Source organism: Silurus aristotelis (genome assembly GCF_946808225.1).
Source record: "Silurus aristotelis genome assembly, chromosome: 10".
In the NCBI taxonomy this organism is placed as follows: domain Eukaryota; kingdom Metazoa; phylum Chordata; class Actinopteri; order Siluriformes; family Siluridae; genus Silurus; species Silurus aristotelis.
In genome coordinates this window covers 13,677,749-13,700,355 of record NC_139583.1, presented here as the reverse complement: position 1 = coordinate 13,700,355, position 22,607 = coordinate 13,677,749, and the positions used below count along the sequence as shown (strand labels likewise).

General features: G+C 36.8%; 2 protein-coding genes and 1 long non-coding RNA gene across 6 annotated transcripts; 2 read left to right on the top strand and 1 right to left on the bottom strand.

Annotated features, from left to right (window-relative positions):
• The first annotated feature begins 1,212 nt into the window (after positions 1 to 1,212).
• Positions 1,213 to 14,633, top strand: lctlb (lactase-like b). The gene is made up of 15 exons (XM_083552082.1): positions 1,213 to 2,995; positions 3,269 to 3,460; positions 6,648 to 6,808; positions 6,887 to 6,974; positions 7,070 to 7,179; positions 7,276 to 7,404; positions 7,494 to 7,589; positions 7,705 to 7,759; positions 7,833 to 7,994; positions 8,146 to 8,420; positions 9,571 to 9,697; positions 9,806 to 10,005; positions 10,254 to 10,317; positions 11,844 to 11,888; positions 12,002 to 14,633. Exons 2-15 carry the CDS (start codon positions 3,349 to 3,351, stop codon positions 12,115 to 12,117), a joined length of 1,740 nt encoding a protein of 579 aa, XP_083408208.1. The 5' UTR covers positions 1,213 to 2,995; positions 3,269 to 3,348; the 3' UTR covers positions 12,118 to 14,633.
• LOC310732021 lies at positions 3,476 to 4,874 on the top strand. Its single transcript, XR_014535340.1, has 2 exons — positions 3,476 to 3,741; positions 3,781 to 4,874. It is a non-coding gene; the product is annotated as an uncharacterized lncRNA (long non-coding RNA).
• zwilch (zwilch kinetochore protein) lies at positions 10,095 to 22,309 on the bottom strand. Of its 4 annotated transcripts, XR_014535327.1 has the most exons (20): positions 22,193 to 22,309; positions 21,361 to 21,400; positions 21,182 to 21,268; positions 20,918 to 21,042; positions 20,638 to 20,825; positions 20,417 to 20,496; positions 20,121 to 20,276; positions 19,058 to 19,129; positions 18,754 to 18,847; positions 18,623 to 18,675; positions 18,430 to 18,532; positions 18,261 to 18,340; positions 17,916 to 18,072; positions 15,596 to 15,624; positions 15,364 to 15,500; positions 15,166 to 15,261; positions 14,655 to 14,770; positions 14,454 to 14,548; positions 12,853 to 12,925; positions 10,095 to 10,397 (listed from the first exon to the last, which is right to left on the bottom strand). XR_014535327.1 is itself a non-coding variant. In XM_083552080.1 (19 exons), exons 1-18 carry the CDS (start codon positions 22,240 to 22,242, stop codon positions 14,457 to 14,459), a joined length of 1,755 nt encoding a protein of 584 aa, XP_083408206.1. In that variant the 5' UTR covers positions 22,243 to 22,309; the 3' UTR covers positions 10,095 to 10,405; positions 14,454 to 14,456. The 4 variants fall into 4 exon arrangements, 3 of the variants coding, with proteins under 3 accessions (XP_083408206.1, XP_083408205.1, XP_083408207.1); XM_083552080.1 differs by lacking the exon at positions 12,853 to 12,925 and having other exon boundaries at positions 10,095 to 10,405; XM_083552079.1 differs by lacking the exon at positions 12,853 to 12,925.
• Between the last annotated feature and the right edge of the window lie 298 nt (positions 22,310 to 22,607).

Genomic DNA, 22,607 nt, shown 5'->3' with positions numbered 1-22,607 from the left:
GCCCCGGTCATCCTCTCCTTAATACAGTGCAGTCGCCCTGTCCCATGTGCAGAAAAACACCCCCAAAGCATGATGCTACCACCCCCATGCTTCACAGTAGGGATAGTGTTCTTGGGATGGTACTCATCATTGTTCTTCCTCCAAACACGTTTAGTGGAATTATGACCCAAAAGTTCTATTTTGGTCTCATCTGACCACATGACTTTCTCCCATGACTCCTCTGGATCATCCAAATGGTCATTGGCAAACTTAAGACGTGCCTGGACATGTGCTGGTTTAAGCAGGGGAACCCTCTGTGCCATGCATGATTTCAAACCATGACGTCTTAGTGTATTACTAACAGTAACCTTGGAAACGGTGGTCCCAGCTCTTTTCAGGTCATTGACCAGCTCCTCCCGTGTAGTTCTCGGCTGATTTCTCACCTTCCTTAGGATCATTGAGACCCCACGAGGTGAGAGCTTGCATTGAGCCCCAGTCCGAGGGAGATTGACAGTCATGTTTAGCTTCTTCCATTTTCTAATGATTGCTCCAACAGTGGACCTTTTTTCACCAAGCTGCTTGGCAATTTCCCCGTAGCCCTTTCCAGCCTTGTGGAGGTGTACAATTTTTGTCTCCAGTTTCTTTGGACAGCTCTTTGGTCTTGGCCATGTTAGTAGTTGGATTCTTACTGATTGTATGGGGTGGACAGGTGTCTTTATGCAGCTAACGACCTCAAACAGGTGCATCTAATTTAGGATAATAAATGTAGTGGAGGTGGACATTTTAAAGGCAGACTAACAGGTCTTTGAGGGTCAGAATTCTAGCTGATAGACAGGTGTTCAAATACTTATTTGCAGCTGTATCAAACAAATAAATAGTTTAAAAATCATATATTGTGATTTCTGGATTTTTTTTTTTAGATTATGTCTCTCACAGTGGACATGCACCTACGATGACAATTTCAGACCCCTCCATGATTTCTAAGTGGGAGAACTTGCAAAATAGCAGGGTGTTCAAATTCTTATTTTCCTCACTGTATATATATATATATTATACACACACACAATACTAGAGAAATGAAACATGGATATATTTTGGAGTAGTCAATGTGCAGCTTGTATAGCAGTATAGATTTACTGTCCTCTAAAAATAACTTGATATTCAGCCATTATTGTCAAAGTAGCTGGCAACAAAAGTGAGTACACCCTAAGTGATAAAAGCTGTACTTCGCTTAACCATGTTTTTGTCTGCTTGACAGGAACATACACATTTGTGTATCTTCTATTAGTGCAGTTAAAATTTGATGCTTTGAGTAGAATTCTCTCATACTGACCACTGGATATTCAACATGGCACCTCATGGCAAATAACTTTCTGATTTGAGAATTAGAATTGTTGCTCTCTACAAAGATGGCCAAGGCTATAATATCAGTTAAACCCTGAAACTGAGTAACAGGGATTTTCCAAGAGGGGTTTTACTTGGAACAGGCCTCGGAAGGGTTCATCATAAAAGTACGTCCTTGTGCTGTGTGTCAGGTGCAGAAGCTGACTTAAAAAAAACAGACGCATGAGTGCTGCCAGCATTGCTTTAGAATTTGCAAAATCCACTTGCTAGTGCTCAGACAAAATGCCGTGCACGGCAACAAGTCGGTTTGCATGGCTGTCATCCCAGAAGGAAGCCTTTTCTGAAGCTGGCTCACAAGAAAGCCTGCAAACAGTTTTCTGAAGACAACCTGTCCAGAAGCATGAATTATTGGAACCATGTCCTTTGGTCTGATCAAATAAAAGTGCTAAGATAAACTTGTTTGGCTCAGACGGTGTCCAGATTGTGTGGCAACATCCTGGTGAGGAGTACCAAGAAAATTGTGTCTTGCTTGGTGGTGGTAGCGTCATGGTCTGGGGCTGCATGAGTGCTCCTGGTACTGGGAGGCTGCAGTTCATTGAGGGAAACATGAATTCCAACATGTATTGTGACATTCTGAAGCAGAACATGATTCTCTCACTTGAGAAACGGCCAACCCACAGTTTTCCAACCTAATAACGACCCCAAACACACAATTTCCTTGGTGAGGAAGGTGAAGGTGATGGAGACATAATTGGCAACTCCATCGCCTTCACCTTCAACCTCCTTAGCAATAGGGCATAGAATTCACCAGAGCTGTACAGGTTGTTGCTGGGATCCTCTTCCACTCCTCCCAGCAACAACCTGTACAGCTCTGGTGAATTCTATGCCCAGGAGGATTAAGGCAGTGCTACATGACAGTGGGGCTCACACACAATATAGACACTTTGGACACAGTTTTGATATGTTCACTTACGGTGTATTCACTTTTGTTGCCAGCAATTTCGACATTAATGGCTTCATGTTGACCACCATGTTGGGGACAGTAAATCTATATTGCTATACAAGCTGCACATTGACTACTTTAAAATACATTTAAGTTTCATATAGTATTGTTCATTGTATAATAAAATAAATAAAACAGTTGTTGATCTACAGTATCACTTTTATGAGATACTGTATATGTGTTTCAGATAAATATAATTTTTCTCCCAGTTCTGCATCTTAAAAACCACAATGAAAATGTTTTTCATTTCTTTAACTTTGTGCTTTGTATCAGACAGGGGGAATTCGATTTTCTCAGTAACAACATTTTCGTATCCGAATTGAATAAAGATGCAAGCCCTTTTACTGTTAGAACAGTAAACACATGTATCAGCTTCACTCACATTACATTTGCTTGCTTACAAAGTGAAACCCCGGTTTGTAAAATATCTGCTCACCCTTGCAAAATGAGCTCACAGTCCATTGATCTTGAATAGGAAGGTATTTGGGTCTACAATGTGGTCATGAGACCTTCACACAGAACGATTGGGGTTTGAATGTTTTTCAAAATGGCAGACAGGCAGTGTGGAGAGCAGGAGCTTGGTGTAAATCAAGCTATTAAATATTATTTGTCTTAGGCATTATTGTGATTCCTGGATTTTGTTGTGGACCAACGCGAAATCAATAAAAGGTATGCATATAAACGGGAAGTTGGAATCTAATTGGTGCTTGATTATGGAAAGTGGGTGATGTTTTTTACATTAAAGATCTCTGTGTATATAACGAGGATTAGTGTGAAACTGTTTAATTAATAGAAGTGTTATAAGTATAGACACCTTGGTTAAACAGTCAGGTCTAATAATTTTGACAGGTTTTGATAAGCATGATGTTGATCGGTGGCTGCTGGTTTTAATAATGGTGGACTATTTACTGGGTGTAATTATTGGGTGCATTTTCCTTGTAGGCACTTCTGATTTTCTGGTCAGTGGTGTTTGGTGCTGCTGAAAGAGACTGCATAGTGCCAGAGCTGTCTGTCAGAAAAACATGCTGTCATGCTGCTGTGTGCTTGTGTTGGTGCTGTGTCTGTCTGCAGCAGAGGACTTCGACTGGACAAAGAAGGACCACAGCACCTTCTATTATGGCACTTTTCCAACTGGTATGTTTAATACAAATGAAATTGAAATTTTATTCCATTCTTTCCTGATATAGGTTTCCAGCTGCTGAAGAATCTGTGGTCGTCTTTGGCGTATTTTTCGTTTAATGAGGAGCCAAATATTATAGATGAAAGATCTGGACTGCAAGCAGGCCAATTTAGCACCCGGACTCTTCTACTATGAAGCTATGCTGTTGTAATAGCAACAGTATGTGTTTTTGCATTGTCCTGCTGAAATACACAAGGCTTTCCCTGAAATAGACATCGTCTGGAGGGGAGCATATGTTGCTCTAAAACCTTTTTATGCCTTTCATCATTCATAGTGCCTTCTAAAACATGCAAGCTGCCCATACCGTATGCACTAATGCATCCCCATTCAATCAGTGATGCTGGCTTTTGAACCGAACGCTGATAACACGCTGGAAAATCTCCCTCCTCTTTAGCCCAGAGGACACGGCGTTTGTAATTTTTAACTAGAATGTCAAAATTGTACTCGTCTGACCATAGAACACTTTGGAACAGTTTATTTTAAATGAGCCTCGGCCTACAGGACACCACGGCGCTTCTGGACCATTTTCACATCTGGCTTTCTTTTTGCATAATAGAGCTTTAGTTGGCATTCAGATTGTGTTTACCGACAGTGGTTTCTGGAAGTATTTCTGGGCCCATTTAGTAATGTCAATGACACAATCATGCCGATGAGTGATGCAGTGTTGTCTGAGGGCCCACGGCATCCAACAAAGGTCTTTAGCCTTTTCCCTTACGCACTGAGATTTCTTCATTCTCTCTGAAACTTTTGATGATGGTATGTACTGTAGATGATGAGATTTGCAAAGCCTTTGCAATTTAACATGGAGGAACGTTGTTTTTAAAGTATTCCACAATAAGTTTATGCACTAGTTCACAGATTGGAGAGCATCTGCCCATCTTTACTTCTGAGAGACTCTGCCACTATGAGACATTCCTTTTATAGCTAATCATGTAACAGACCTGATGTCAATGAACCTGATTATTTGCTAGATGTTGTTTCAGCTGAATATTTTCAAAATTTCTGGCTTTTTCAGCCCCCATGGCAACTTTTTTGAGACCTGTAGCAGGCATAAATTTAGAAATGAGCTCGTTTTGTGCATACAAGCGTAAAGTTTCGCAGTTTAGATATTTGTTATGTCTCTATGTTCCATTGCGAATAACATATTGGCTCATGTGATTTGAAAGTCTTTAAATTTTTTAGTTTATTCAAATAAAAAAAACGTCCCAACATTTCCTGAATTCAGGTTGTATGTTTAACACTTGCTTACTAATTGGTCAAAGGGTGGCCTCTGTGATAAACACAATGGTGTCTTTCGAATCAAATTCGTGACAACTGTTACAAAAGTTTTAGCCGTTGCAATAAATAATAAATAATCTAATAGAAAAAGTTAGCTGGTTTTACTCCCTAACTATACACTGAACACCAAAATAAAGTAAACACATAAGCACAGATGTACAAATACAACATGAATTTACATACAAAAAAACTGAATTAAAGAAAGTAGTTATCCAGATAAAAAACCTTTTATAGAAAATATCCAGTTTCATTCTTTATTCGTCACTGTTATGAAAGGATCATGAAAACTATATGTATGTGTTTTATTAATACTTCTTGGCAGTATATATCTATCTATCTTTGTCTAAACAGAGTAAATTTACCTTTTTAAGAAAAAATTAGTTTTTTTTTTTTTAATTGAATGGCTGCAACACTTCTCAAAAATGTTGATATGGGGTAACAAAAGTCTACAAAAAGAAGTATTATTCAAATTAAAAATTAAGAAAAACATTTTGCAACTAATTGGGTTAATTGACAACAGTTCAGTAAGATGATTGGGTATAAATAGTGTATCTTTCAAAAGTAAAGATGGGCAGAGCTTCAATCTGTGAAAGACTGTGTCTACAAATTGTGAAACAATTTTAGAATAATGTTCCTCAACATAAAATCACAAAATAGTGAATATCTTATTTACAGTACATAATATTATCAAAAGTTTCATGGAATCTGTAAAAATCTCTGTGTACAAGGGACAAGAGCAAAAGTCAATGTTGGATCCCTGTGATCTTCAGGTCCTCAGGTGGCACTGCATTTAAGACAGCCATGGTTCTATAATGAAAATCACTACATGGGTTCTTTAACACCTCCAGAAATCATTGTCTGTAAACAGTTTGCTATGTCATCCACAAATGAAGGTTAAATCTTTATCATACATAGAATAAGCCATGCATGAAAATGATCCAGAAATGCCGCCATCCTCTCTGAGCCAAGGCTTATTTAAAATGTAACGAAATTCATTGTGGTCAAATGAATCAAAATTTTTATTTCTGTTTTGGAAACCATCTAGCTTATCATTGCTCAGGTCAAAAAGCCACATCTCTGATGGTACGGGAGTGCAAAAGTGCCTGTAGAATGGGCAGCTTGCACATTTGGAAGTAAGACAATGCTGAATGCATACTGCATCTATTACAATAGCATGACTGCATAGTAGAAGAGTTCAGATGCTGAATTTACCTGCCTGCAGGTCTGACCTTTTACATTTGGTGCATCATAAAACCAAAAATACAACAAAGAACACCCAGGACTGTTGAGCAGCTAGAATCCTATATCAGACACATATGGGACAACATTCCTCTCCCAAAACTTTAGCAACTGGTCTCCTCAGTTCCCAGATGTAAATGGACCGAAGATGTGATGCTACGCAGTGGTAAACATTGCCCCTGTCACAACATTTTTGAGAACTGTTGCAGCTATCAAATTCAAAATGAAATTTTTTTCCTTAGAATGGTATATATTTGATATGGTTTTTTTATATACTGTGTATGTGTGTATATATATATATATATATATATATATATATATATATATATATATATATATATATATATATATATATATATATATATATATGTGTGTGTGTATATATATATATATATATATATATATATATATATATATATATATATATATATATATATATATATATATATACATATACACATACATACACACATACAATATGGATTTATGAGATTTGCATATCATTGCATACTGTTTTAATATACATTTCACACAGTGTCCCAACTTTTGTGGGATTGGGGTTGTACTAGTGAGCCTGCTAAATGATGGTCATTCTAAACTCTGCTAATCCTTTGGGATCCTTAGGATTTTCATGGGGTGCTGGCAGTTCAGCCTATCAAACAGAAGGAGCTTGGGACAAGGATGGAAAAGGACTAAGTATTTGGGATGTGTTCTGTCACAAGAAAGAAAAAATTGTTTTTAATAATACAGGAGACTCCTCATGTGATGGTTACTACAAAGTTAAGGTAATTACAAATAAAATGTTTAATGTGTTTTATTATTTCAGTCAAAGTTGATGGCATCTTTAATTGTTCTGTATCTAGGATGATGTATCCCTGATAAAAGAACTCAATCTGAAGCACTATCTCTTCTCCATCTCCTGGCCACGGGTCATTCCCACTGGGATCAGGTGTAAGAGAATGATATGTCCTAATAAGGATTAAATAATGAAATGTGGTTATGATGAATGTGGCATATTGCTGATTATCACTTCGGTATGTTTGCAGCGGATTATGTGAATGAAAAAGGACTCAAGTACTATAATACCCTTATTGACCTACTGGTGGAAAATAAAATCACTCCTATTGTGACACTGTATCACTGGGACCTTCCACAGGTGTGCTCTCATATAAATGCTGTTTCTTTTTGGCTTAATCACATACGCTAAACCAACCTCTGTCAACAGCTGTTTCTGTTCTTCTGCCTTTAAAAGGTTTTGCAGGAGAAATTTGGTGGCTGGCAGAACATCAGCATGGTGAATTACTTTAATGACTTTGCCAGTCTTTGCTTTGAAAGATTTGGAAACCGTGTGAAACACTGGATCACTTTTAACAACCCATGGGTATGCCTTTTTGGTTTTCTATTACCTTCTCATGAAAGATGCTTGTTTGAGTTTTGCCATTTAGTGAAAAATGTTTGTTTACATGCAAGTCAGTGGCAGTAGAGGGCTATGAAACAGGAGAACATGCTCCAGGCCTGAAACTGAAAGGCATAGGGGCCTACAGGGCTGCTCACCACATCATCAAGGTTAGAGAACATGAGAACTTTAAAATCCTTTGAATTCATTATAATGGTACACCATTCTTTTATTTAAAAAAAAGTTTGCATCAGTTAGTAACACTTGTTAAACCACTGTCTCCAGGCACATGCTAAGGTTTGGCATACCTATAACAGTCACTGGCGGAGCGAACAGAATGGTATTAAAGTTTAAATGAAAGATTTACATGCAGTAATACTGCCTTTGAGAAATTTTAAAGAGATCTGCTTTAGGTTTGGTGGGAATCTCTCTGTCTGGAGAATGGGGGGAGCCTGTGGACATTGCCAACCCAAAGGACATAGAGGCAGCTGAGAGATATGTCCAGTTCTATTTGGGCTGGTTTGCTACACCAATCTTCCATGGAGACTACCCTGAGGTCATGAAGGACTTCATAGGTACATTTAACCATTATCTTGCTACCTAAGCTATAATATACTGTTTAATTTAATGTGGAAAATAGACTTCGAATTTTGTATGGTTTCAATGATTTCAATAAGACTACAAATCTTTGTTGAAAAAATACATTAGCTGTGTACATGTATTCAGGTAGGAAGAGTTCTCAGCAGGGGATGGGAACATCTCGACTGCCCTCCTTCTCCTCTCAGGAGAAGGGTTACATTAAAGGCACATGTGACTTCCTGGGTGTAGGGCACTTCACCACACGCTACATCACCCAAAAGACAAGCCCTCCAGATCGTACTAGCTCCTACTATACAGACCATGACCTGGCTGAGCTGGTGGACCCACGCTGGCCTGATCCTGGCTCAGAATGGCTCTACTCTGTACCATGGGGTTTCCGACGTCTGCTCAACTTCATCAAGGTGCATCATGCAATTGTTTAGAACTTTCCTCTTGCTAATGGTATCTATTCAAATTCCCTGTCACGTTTTTACCATTTTAGCTTAATTTATCTATAGAGCATATAATGCTTCTTATTTCCTTATTCTGACATATTCTTTAAAAGAATATATGAAAGGAGTAAAACACCACAGGAAAGAAAGAAATCAACTTCTTAAGTCATTGTGTTTTATTGTTCTTGTATCACAGCAATTTGCTTGCAATGGCAAATTTGAAATGATTAATAGTCACACATTTTGTATCCATTTTAGTTATATTTAGTGGTATATAACTATTATAATTGCTAAAACAGTTATAATAAATATGTTTCCTAATCAGCCTGTCCATACTCATCACTCCCAACGAAAACCTCAACATCTTCAGCTCTGCTACCTCCAGCTCCACCTCCTGTCTTTTACTCAATGCCACTGTCTCTAATCCATACAACATCGCAGGTCTCACCACAGTCCTATAAACTTTCCCTATCATTCTTGCAGATACCCTACTATCACAAATCACTCCTGTCACTCTTCTCCACCCACTCCACCCTGCCTGCACTCTTTTCTTCACTTCTCTAACACACTCTCCATTACTTTGCACTGTTGACCCCCGGTACCTAAATTCCTCCGCCTTCTCCACCTCTTCTCCCTGCAACCGCATCACTCCAATGCCCTCCCTCTCATTCACACACATGTACTCTGTCTTATTCCTACTGACTTTCATTCTCCTTCTCTCCAGCATGTACCTCAACCTCTCCAGGCTCTTCTCAACCTGCTCTCTACTCTCACCACAAATCACAATATCATCCACAAACATCATAGTCCATGGAGACCTGTCCTGTCCTGTCTGACCACACTTGTTCCTACTGCACTCTTTACTGCCGTTACATTGTCCTCATACATGTCCTTATTATCAATTACATTTTACCTGAAATAATTTAGAGAAACAACTTCATCCGAGCAAGCAGATTCTACAGTTAACCTGTGTTGGAAATGAATTAAATATATATATATATATATATATATATATATATATATATATATATATATATATATATATATATATATATATATATATATAAAAAGAAAGAACAATGACAGGCATTTGGTCATGACTTTTTATTTCCTTCTGTAGGCTCAGTTTGGGAATCCAAAAATCTACATCACTGAAAATGGAGTCTCTGAAAAAATGATGTGTGCAGAGTTGTGTGATGACTGGAGGATCCAGTATTATAGGAATTACATTAATGAGATGTTGAAAGGCAAGTAATTGCACTCATTATTGGATAAAAAAAATTTTTCCCTGGACATTAAAATATAAGACACACTGCTTAAACCAAATAATCTTAATTTCTTTCTGGTTCCTGCAGCCATCAGAGATGGAGTGAATGTAAAGGGCTACACTGCATGGTCTTTGCTTGATAAGTTTGAGTGGGATAAAGGCTACTCTGAGAGATTTGGCCTGTTTTATGTAGACTTCAAAAGTAAGAATAAAACCCGCTACCCCAAGGCCTCCGTTCAATTCTACAAACACATCATCAGATCCAACGGTTTTCCTAATCTCAGAGAGGTACCAGCAGTTTTCACTGTTATTGTTCCACTTTTTCTGGACTAACACTCTACAAACACTGCCATTAGAATATGGAAAGAATCAAACGATTAACAGTGCAAAGGCATTTATTACAAAAATGCTAAATTATTTATACTTACATGCATCAAAAGACAAGAAAGTTACATGAAAAATGTGTAGTTTTCCTGTAGTTGAGCCCCTAATGCAAAAAAAAAAAAAAAAGTAAAATAAATAAACATATTTGGCAGGTTGAGAACTGGAAGAGGAAGGCTGCAGAGATGTGTTCATCTAGCAACTGGCTCCTAGCTGCAGGTACATCTATAGCTCAATCTTCCTCTCCTTTCAGCTGCTCCCATTAGGGGTCACCAAAGTTGATCATCCGTCTCAAACATCTATACATCTATAGATCAAGTAAAGGAGAAAAAGGTGTTATTAGGGCAATAAACAACATATATTTGTAAAGAGATTAGGAAAACAATTGTTCTTCTCAAGTTTTATATGACATGAACCCTCATCTATCCATTTCTGGATCTGCATCACTTCATTTTGTAAAGCCCACATAATAACCTCAATCTGTCATTACTTATTTGCCTTTCAGATATTTAGGTCAGATGGGAATTGGTTTGCAAGCCAACAAGACAACCTTTGACAAAAAAAAAAAAAAAAAAAGCTTTAAAAAAAAGAAAACGTCATTCAGTAACAGGGTTTTTTTTTGTTTGCCCCTCCAGCTAAAAGAGAATCCAAAGAAAATAAGGATCATGCAGATATTGACAAATGATTGGCTTGTGCACATTGAACACTAGTGCACGATGAACTAGTGCATAAGTAAGATTAAATGTAACCAGTGGTTTTGGTTTGGCAAGTTTTTTTGCACTGTCCTGGAAATCCTTGAAAAAGGATTTGCCTTCAAAGCAAATGTCTCAATGTTCCTGTTCAGGCCAGCAATAAAAAACAGAAAATTACTTTTTCAAGCGGTTTTGGACTACAATGTTAAAATCTCATTCGAATGATCGCTAAGGACTGGTTTCTCTGCTGCAGAGCTTTCAATAATTTCATCAAAACTGACAAGAGTATACATCTGTAAAACCCACACACTTGCCATTGCACTTCATTAGCGTATGATTTACAGTTGCTGGTTTTATATAAATCCTCTGGCTTTGTTTGTGAAGAACAACATTAAGTTTAAGGGCCTCTGACTTAATACGGTTGTTCATACCAAGCATACGCATGCACAATATTCTTCATTTGTAACAGGATTATAAATGCATGTCAACATAATACTGAATACATATTGCATTCCTTAATAGCAGCGCTTCATTTATTTATCAATTGGTATAATAAAATAACAGCCGTCAAGGAAAGTCTTTGAATTGAATTTGACAATGTGACGCAAGCCGCAGTCTGTTGGGGGCATGAGTGTACTTTGACAGCTGCTATAAAGGAGAAATTCACCTAATAAACTATACTATACTACTATCAAAATATATAAACTTTCCAAAAAATGAATGGTTTTCTTTTCTACAGTACCTTTCATAAATTGAAAACACAGGAATGTTGAAATCGAAGTAATGGATCCCAAATTAAGCATTTAAAACCTGTGCTTTAAAAGATGGGTCTCGTGTCATGGTAGACGTATCAGCATATGACTATAATCATGTACTGGCAGACCAATTCAAGAAAATTAACACAGGTATAGGATTCTAGAAAAGAGAGTGAGTGAGTGAGTGAGTGAGTGAGTGAGTGAGTGAGTGAGTGAGTGAGTGAGTGAGTGAGTGAGTGAGTGAGTGAGTGAGTGAGTGAGTGAGTGTGTTACACACTATTTCTTTCTTTTTTATTAGAGGAACAGAGGAATACTGCTGCCAATATCCTAAGACTTATTCATGGTAAGCCAAAAGACACAAACAACTGTCTAATATACATCTTAAGAAGTCATCCAAGAAATTGGTTGGTGATGTGGTTTAATTTTAATGGTCTTGCAATTGTGCCTTTATTACAGATCCCTTGACAAGCCACATGGAGATGGTAACAGAGATAGTCGTGCCCACGGTGTGCACCCTCTGCATTCTCATCACGGCACTTTTTCTTATGTTTCTATTTCGCAGACGCACATAGCAGAGAAGCAGGAACTGACTTCATATTATATATATATATACACACATACATACATATATATACACACACACACACACATACATACACACACACAAACACTTCTGATAACTAACCTATTCAACAACACCACTAAACACTTAATATAATACTTTTTACAATTATACACTACATTAATACATCCTTGTATGTGTGGTGGAATGGGAATACCCTATAAAACCCTGATTTGCTCATTTATCAAGTTTTGGAAATTAGATCTGGTTGATGTGCAAAGGAGATACGATCACAATAAAGTTTGAGAACTTCTAGTTTAAAGTAAAAAGGGAGAACACGACATTTCAATCACACTGAAAAAACAAACACTGATTTTGAGTCTAAAAGTAAATGACAGTTTTATTTGCATATGTAAATTAAATTAATAATGTAATGATTGCTGGAGAAATTCGATTATAAAAATGTATCGAAGCAAATGATCATTTAGTAGTTTACTACACACGGAGCACTGCATTTCCTACAGACCATTATTACTGACGCACAATCCGCTAAACTCTGGAGCGTGCTGGACAGGGAACACAGAAGACGGTGCAGAATAAAAAAATAGAGGAATGGGGAAAAACAGCGAGGGGCGAGGAGAAGATTTATGTGGAAGCCAGTTTCCGCCACATTAAATAAAAAGTTTGCCTAATTCAGATTTTGTATTAATTTGACAAATTTTTTTCTCTCGCAATTCTGACTTACTTTTTTGCAATTCCAAGTTTTTATAGCCATCTGGGCCACGTCACCCCTCTGTAGTGCCAGAAAGCTTTACACACTGAAAATGAAATGGGCTACAATCAATAAAATCGCATGGTTTTAAACTAAGCCTCTGATCCCTGGGGAGAACTTTGTCTAACAGTCAGCTCTGGAGGAGTTGGAACAGAACAGAAGAAGGATAGAGGACCTCGTTTATACACAAACAGCTTCAAACCTCAGGCTGACAACATGCTTACTGGTGAATGCACCAGAAATTATAGATGTTTACAAGAAAAAAAGGAATGAAGTCAGAACTGTGGGAAAAAAATAGGGGAATTGTGAAAAAATTAATTTTACGTTTTTTTATGTGGCAGAAATGGGCTTCCATAAGATCAAGTTTGGGATCATTTCAAAGTAAAACAAAGAGGACACAGTGCGAGACCGGTCTTATTTTCTTATTAAAGTTTGCCCTTTAATAAAGAAAAAGTACTTCTTACCCGATTAGAATACACGATTACTAAAATAATCGACAGCAACAGTCCTAAATTCAATATAAAATTATTAATTTGACCATGAACATGAGTGATCTGTAGAAGCACAAGGCATATTGATCTTTTATATTGATTAAGACCATGTTAGTCTAGTTTCATTTCCAGTGGTAAAGATCAGTCATGGCATTTGACATACTGGAGCTACACTGTTGCTTTTGACTCGTCTGATCACTGAGGCTGTTACATCGTGCTGAAATAAATGCACTATAACTCTCTGGGCTACATTTCCCATTTTTTATTAGCATTCAAACATTACATCTTTTGTTTTTCTGCAATCTCTGCAGCTTCAGTATCAGCAGATTCAAGATCTGCATCGTGTACAATTTACCAACTGGTCGTTAGATCAGTTATTAACAATCTATTAGACTTGCCTGCTTTAGTGTGGCACATATACAACATGATTAAAGCAATGTTAACTGCATTAAAAAGAGAACACTTTAATAGAAAACAAGAAGATAGCCAATACAAATAAATTAATAGCTGACGATTTGTTAATTGTTAAACTGACTCTGATAATACATTTTGACTAAAACCTTATTTGCTACCTGGTTTTCTCAGATGTATTGAGTGTGTGTGTGTGTGTGTGTGTGTGTGTGTGTGTGTGTGTGTGTGTGTGTGTGTGTGTGTGTGTGTGTGAGAGAGTGAGAGAGTGAGAGATGTGATGCCAAATATTTTTCAAACAGATTTAATCGCTAATTGATAATGTAAAATAAACCACTGGATTTGGAGCTTTAAAATGTCATACATTTTAGCCCATAACAACTAAACACCCATTTTAACCTTTTATTCAAAAGACTTATAAAACACCCAGGACACACACACACACACACACACACACACACCATAAAAGGTTTCTGCTTTCAGGCTCTATGACTCAATTTACTACTTTATTTCATTAATTTTAACATTCAGTAAAATGATGCTGATAGAATTTTTGGTTATAAATTTATGTTTTGACTTTTAGTTGAACCTCAGATTTCATATTGAGTTAAGAAATAAGAATGTTGTATTTGAAATGTTTTAAAATAACTAAAAAGCAGAGCTGTTGATTCTGACCTGTTAACTGAAGTTGGCCAGGCTGCAACACACCATCGTTCTGAAGTATGCGGTTTTCTCACTCTCTTCATTCACTGAAAATTCCAGTGGGGCATCTAAAATGTGAAGTGGTTGAATTTCTTTTAGTCCTCATGTGAAGAACATGTTTAATTTAGATGAACAATAAACAATAATCAGATACACCTTCTGTGGGAATTTTACCTGAGTCATAGATGATGTGATCTACTAAAGGTTTATCACTGACATGCCAGGAAGTCTTCACTTCACGTGAACCCTGCCCACTAGATACTTCTACTCCCCATGAAGCGGGCTGCTCTCTATGAATGGAACACAGTAGACAAATGTTTGGCCTCCACTAGTCAAGTTACAGGTTTTGATAATTATATAAATGGAAAGCTTTCAGGGGCTACAGACTTGAACATTTTTGGAAATTTGAGCAGATCTAAAACATAATTACATGAATACAAAGCAGGCTGCAAGAAACATTTAGAGGCTGTAATTTCTGTGAAATTTGTTGTTAATTAGTACTGAACATTCAGATTTTTTTTTGTTTTCCAATGTGTTTAAATTCAGCAAATAAACCTTTTCAAATGTACTTACATTAACAAAGCATGCAATTTGAACAAGAAATACCAAAGTTTTGTGCTAGGCTTTACGTACAGTACATTAGTTTCTTATGCATCACGTGTGAATCCGAGCAGATTTTACTTACGCTTGATAGAAGTGGCTGATTAGAGCAGGTTTGATTTGCATCTGAAACACATGCTCTTCATCATAAGGGGCGGTTTTGTAGTACTGCAAACATGACCTAAAACAATTATAATAAAAATCCAAATTATTAGCGTTTGCAAAAACAATTTGAGCATTTTGGTGTAATGAATAGTTAATAAAAACATAGAAGATTGCTGACTGAGTGAAGAAAAAGAGGCGCTCATGAGGCAAGTTGAGAAAGCTGCTGCAGGTGCCCAGGACCTCCAGCAGGTGGTGCAGTTTCCTCAGTCTGATCACCTGCTCTTGTAGATTTACCTCACTGCTGAGATAGTGACTCTGAAAATCATCACGCAGAAACACAGCAGTGGCTGTTGATGCCTATTCACCCAAATTGTGCAATTACCATGTTTTAGTAAAATGATGATTCTTACCAGGTGATTGAGAGTTGTCAGCTCATTCCCTGTTAAAAAAAAAATGTTTTCCAGCTTAATCATAATGTAGGCTTCTACAAATTCTAAATCAATCTAATCTACTAATAGGTCAAGTCAATTTAATTTCTAAAGCGCTTTTCACAACAGACATTGTCTGCAAAAGCAGCTTTACAGAATTTAACAGTTAAGGTGAACGATGTGTATTTATCCCTGATGAGCAGCCATGGTGACTGTGGCAGGAAAAACTCCCTTAGATGTTCTGAGGAAGAAACCTTGAGAGGAACCAGACTCAAAAGGGGAACCCATCCTCATTTGATTAATAACCGTTTTAATTAAGTGTGAGCTTTGTGAGAAAGAAATTATTAAATTCACACAGACTAATAAAAAGCACAAATGTCATTATTTTAACAATCTTCCAGGCCGGTCAAAAGTTTGGAAACACCTAGTTTTTTTTTTCTCATTTTTGAGAGATGTGCATTTGTTTATATGCAACTAACTAGTTAATTTAACTGTATGAAGATTTACTTTGGCCAAACAAATAGATAACTGTACAGATGTGGGTAAAAAAAAAAATCTATATCTATATTATTACTAAAAAAAAAATACTCCAACCTTAACATGAATAAGAGCTTTAAATTCTCTTGGCATTTAGACAGCAAGTTTTTCCAAACTTTCAGACGAAATACTTTGCCATGCCTCTTGTAAAACTTGTTCTTCACTAGTTGGATATTTCTTTTTGAAGTTCAGTCCAGATGGAACTGCTTGGTGTTGAAGTATGAAATGGTAGCCATGTTGGTTCACTAACCATGTTTACTGTGTGTGTGAGGCAGTCTGATAAAATATCTCCTGTTCTATTAGAGCCAAATGTGTCAAATTCAGAAGCGTCTGTCCACAGAACTTTCTTTCAGTCATACACCGTCCAATTATTGTGCTTTTGCTTTAACCTAATATTGTGTTGGTCCCCCTTTTGCTGCCAAAACAGTCCTGACCCATCGAGCATTAACAGCATCAACTCATTTGTTAGATCAGACCACATGGGAAACCCTTCGCTCCCCACTTACATCAATGAGCGGGTTCACCACTGTTTCTTCCTTAGACCACTTTTTATAGCTTCTGACCACTGCAGACCAGGAACAGACCATAAGATCTGCAGTTTGAAAGATTCCCTGACCCAGTCGTCTAGACATCACATTTTAGCTCTGGTCAAACTCACTTAAATTCTTACGTTTGCCCATTTTTTCAACTTCTAACACATCAACTTTAAGGACATTTGCTGACTAATATATCCCACCCACTAACAGGTGCCATGATGAAGAGATAATCAGTGTTATTCACTCCCTGGTCATAATGTTATAACGTTATGCCTGGTCGGTGTAAATAAAAGGAACATGCATGTGTTTCAAAAACAATAAAAGACTAGGGGTACACTACTCAGCAACTTCACCATTTACATTAGACTTAGAAAAAAATATTTAAATCTTATTCATATTAAACTACAGTGATCCCCTGGAACCCGCAGGGGTTACGTTTTAAGACCCCCTGCGAGGTCCTGAAAAATGGGCGCACCCCTGCAGCCCCTATGGTACCTTAGTGAATTCATCTAGACATTATGTCACTTTAATACAATAGAGTGTTTTAAAAATGTGTATGGAATTTGTTAATGAAAACAGTTTAAAATGTTTTTCCTAACGTTCCTGAACATTCGGTCCCGCTGCGGATTACCACGAATTTTAAGATAATCTGCAATTTGCTGTAAATTAGGTTCAGAGCCACGAATTATCGGGGGTTGCCTGTATATATAAAAACAGAAGTGACTGGCATTTAAACACATTTTTATACGAAATGACATTTCTAACTGCAAATTTCCATCATGTTCCCAGGATGTGTTCATTAGTAACACAACCCAAATTAGCTACGGTATCTAGCTGCAATCACCATGTTGTTATTATCTAAAAAATTTTAATTCGAATATGTTAAAGCAACTGAACCTATTTAATGTAGTTTATATACAGCTCTCCAACAATTTTATATCAAAACAGTGGAAAATCTTCCATCCAACTCAAATTTGATTGAAACTACTCCATTCCCCACCTGACCAGTTCATGTGCACCATATAATCAACTCAAAATTTCTTGATTAAATAGCTCTTCTGTGTTTAGAGTGGAAACAGTTATAAAATCCTCCTGGCTGAGGGACCCCATTCCTTAAAAAAAAAAAGTTAAAAAGCTATAAAAAATAAATAAATAAAAACACTTACCGTGCCTTTTTTTTAAATCAATAAAACCTTAAAACATTCTGATAGACTAAACAATATTGTTACCAACGAGGTAGTTGATGTAGTCTTTTCTCATCTTGTCCAGGCCCAGCTCCAGAAGCATGACGGCAGGAGTGAAGCCAGTGAGAGGCACCGTGTCCACCTGCTGCTGGTAGGACTGCACAATCAGTTTACTCAGAGAGCTACTGCTGTCCCTGTGGACCTGCACACAAAAACATGACTCTCTTTATACAGCAAAAACAGTTCATTATTTTACAATTGTATGGAAACTTTGGATCTGAAAGTCATGAGTTCAAATCCCAGCTACACCAAGCTGCCCAGGAGTGGCAGCTTGGTGTGGCTGGCATTTGAACTCATGGCCTTCAGATCCAAAGTATGTAAGTAACATACCCAAGGCTTAATTTGTCCAAACCGCACAGCTTTGATGACCAATTTCAGAGAATCTGTTATGTCCTGATATGAGGTCACACCTGCCAGGAAAATAATTGTGTGCAGAATCTGTATTAAACTTTGTATCACTTATACAGCCTTCTGAGAATAAGTCCTAACCAATACTCACTTCTTCTCATCTTCTCCCAGAGCTGCTCAGTGAAGTCCAGGTCACCTCTCTCTATTAACATACCACCTAAACCCACCACAGAGTCGTTTTTGCCCTTCTGGTTCTGTTCCACAAACAAAAATATCTGTCAGTATAGTACAGTTTTGCTGTTTTATGTACAAATAGAAACCTTCATATTGCTTATTTCCTTTACCTCTGATCCTTTTAAATTCTGGCCTGGGACTGCATTTGCAACATTCTCCAGCTCTGAGAGCAAAGAGAAAAAGACAAATAAGTAACAAAACATTTGTGATCTTTTCATTGTTAATTACTGACAAGGGTAACCTTCAATAAGTTCTCGGGTTAGATCCACAGCAGACCGTGTCTCCAGCTGCTCCAACCACTCGATCTCCCCCTCTTTCAAGCCTTCAGCCAAAGTCTGGAGACAAAAACCCACAAAACTACATGAGAGTTATTTCAACTTTGAAGAGCAGATCAACATAGATTACTTACGCAATAAAATATTGAGGACTTCATTGTGATTTTTTGTTTTGTTTTGTTTTGTCAGCTTTAAAATTTGAGGCAAAACCAACTGAACCTTGCATTTATACAACTACATCGCTTTATACATTTATTACGTAAAACATACCAGGAGGAATTCCAGCTCTCTGTGAGTCTGATACATAGGGCTTCTGATGTCTCCAGCTGTCACCTTGATGTGCTGTAGACAGCAGGAAAGATACAAGTTTAATATACACTTTGCCCCCTGATACTGTACCAGCCCAAGCAGTAGTGACTGTGATTTTTAAAAATTGACTAAGTGCATCTGGCTGAAAGCAAACAGCAAAATATACAACTGAGCATTTATATGCAATATTGTTTCCCAGCTAAAATTGACCCATAACCTTAATGTGTACTAATAACTTCATAATAAAAGATCAAAAAAGTTCACACAGAAACCTCAGAAAATAGTTGCACACGGGTTACTATACGAAAGCACTGTATGACACGGAGTAGGTAAATTTAGATTTTTTCAAAAGTATGTACATCTGCTCATAAAATAGTTTATATACTATTATATATAGTGTTACACTGTAGTGAAACACTAAGTCTGTGAAACAATTTATTAAAATACATTATAAAAAAGAAATACGTTTATAAAAGCAGCATTCAACTCAGTAGACGTATTCACGTGTCGAATACAAATGTCTTTCAACCTATTCAATTATTCAGTGGGGTTTTTTTTGTTGTTTTTTAAAATCACATGAAATTAGTAAAAATGGATTATGGGAAAAATTCTAATGTTTGCAAATGCCAACCAAAATGATCATGTAAACATGGATTATTAAAGATCACTTTGTATTGAATTAAAAGCAAAAGAAACACTGCACTCTCTCTCTCTCTCTCTCTCTCTCTCTATGGGAGGTGCTTGGTGTTCATGATCAGCTCAAATAATATAATATAATATAATATAATATAATATAATATAATATAATATAATATAATATAATATAATAAATACATTTATTTATTTTTTAAACATTGTTGTTACCACAATGAATACACATTTAATTTTAATTTATTATTAATTTTATTTATTTATTTAAATGTATTTATTTACTCATAATTTACTCAGGTATAGAGAAAAGTAATGTTTATAAAACTAAATCTACACTATGTACACTATTATGTGATAAAACATGTAGGATTACCAGAGTGACCGTAGATGACAGGGGTGGTATCTCCAACATCTTCTCTACATTGTTCCATCTAAAGTTAGCTGTTATACTGCTCTCAGCATCAATAACCAGACTCTCTTCCTTCACTGAGCAAAACAAGGTGTATTTGGCCCAGCCTTCTGTCAACACCTACAGTAAAAAAATTAAAAATAAAAAAAATAAGGAAAAAAAACAAGAACAATGATTTACATGGGGTATAGAGGTCTGACAATTTAAAAAATAAATAAATAAAAAAAAAAAAAAGGAAAAAGAAAGATACGACGTGTTACCGCTGAGGAATGGTGTCTGTTTTGGTGTTCTTGCTTTAGCTGATCCAATGTGATAAACGAGGTCTCGTCCACTGAAGACCCTAGATAAAATAAAACAAAAAAATGTATGGTGTATTAGTATGATGGCTTGTAAAGAATCTTTAAAAAAACGACATTATTGCATGTTTCTCGCTGGCTTTCAGACTGAAATGTAATGCTTAAGCTTTAGGGTCCAACATTACCTTTACAACTGACTGTGTAGAGTTTAACCGCTGTGGCCTTGTTGCCAGCGTAGACCGTCTCCGCGCCCAGCCAGGACGTGTTAGCAGGGTCCTGCATGTCACAACGGACCCATAGAGGATACAGAACCTGGGCAACGACCTTGGGCATGTTGGGATTCTGAGACATCGTGTACCAGGACAATATCTCTCTGTGCAGAGACGGCAAATTAAAGCTCACAGTAACACTAAAAGCATTCCATCAGCTGAAACAACAAATGATAACGTGAGCAATTTCACTCACCTTGCTTTACTGATGCTGAGTGGAAGTGGACCGATGTTGAGCTCTTGCGGTTTAACAGGGGCCTCTTCACTGAGACTGATTTCACCCGTGTTTTCTGCATCTTCAGACTCGTAAACTGCTGGTGGCTACAGGAAAATATAAAAAATCTGACTTGTTTCTTTTATGATCTGTCGATTCTACAAAACTGGTTTATGAAAATGTTTCTTGTTAAAAGCTGCACACAGAAAGAAAATCAAACAGAAGTGAATTGGCAGGCGGATGTACCATTTTCTCACATATGAAGGCAGCTTGGTTTCCTCCAATCATGCTGAGAAGAGGTTCGTCGTTCCGCCTCGATAATTTAATATACTCCTGCAGCACCAGGTCAATGTACAGTAATATGAATGAATAGTATGAACCACTTATTCAGTTTAGTTATTATTTACTTATTTACTCTTAATTACCTGATAAACCCAGGAATCTTTGCTGTCATCTTGACACGACCTGATACAGAAAAATATTCAATAACGCTTCAGATATACGATGGACAATTTATACCAATAGAAACAAATTTAATAACAACGTTAAAATGGCAAGCAAAAGAAACAAACTAAGATCAGGGTCCAGGACTTTATTCAGCAGAAACATCAGCAGAAGTCACGTAGTTCCATGAGGACGCAACCAAAATCACAGTGAGTACCTGTCTAACACCCATCTTTTTATTTTATTTTACGTCACAAATATCTCCGAATGCCTAGATTCTTTCTAATTAAATGAAATAATGGTTGCAGAAACCTTTACTTAACCCATCTATATTATTAAAAGCATTATGTGATTTATTCATGGTCTATGCATTGGCCTGTTCTGGACAATCTAACAACCTCAAACCCTGACACAATATTCTTTTAATATATTTATTACTCTTGACAGATCACCTGTCTAGAAGTTTCAGTATAAGTACATTGTGTCCACTGATACTCCAAATATGCTGATTTTAACACACATTAACCACTTGCTTGCATATACTGATTTGTTAATACATGATAGAAAGACAATTATGTAAAAAGCACCAAAGTTACAGTAGAATTCATATATATATATATATATATATATGAGTTAAATGACGTAGCTGGTGATATCAATGACGTAGCTGGTGATGATATAAAGTAGTTTTCTGAAGTCTCAGTACAAACAAAACAACTTGGTTTCGTTTTATATTTTTAAGCAAATAACATACACTGCTCCTTTCCGACTCAAAAGTACATTTCGACAAGAGTATGAATAACAGTGACTTACTTTAAAAACTGAACAAAGTGATTCGCTTCTGAAACAATCCTGTCTCTCATGGTGTGTCTAATAAACTGTCCAGGAAAAAATATTTTACTTCTTCCCGCCACGTGACGTCACCAAGGTTATAAGTCACCAGTTTATCCACGCCTACACAAAAAAACACATCATTAAACAAACTTTTTTATTCTCATTTTATTACACTTTACTATACACATACACATATTTGTTACCTGTAGAAAATTTACATTTGCTGCTTTTCGTTTTTAAAAAAATAATAAATATAAAAAGTAGTGCCGCACCATAGCGTTCATCCGCCACTCCGAGTGAAGAGTATATAGTCCCTAATGGTATTGTGCATATTCCTGATTTTAAGACACATTTCACGTGTATAGCGATGATAATTTACTTGTTTATAATTTTA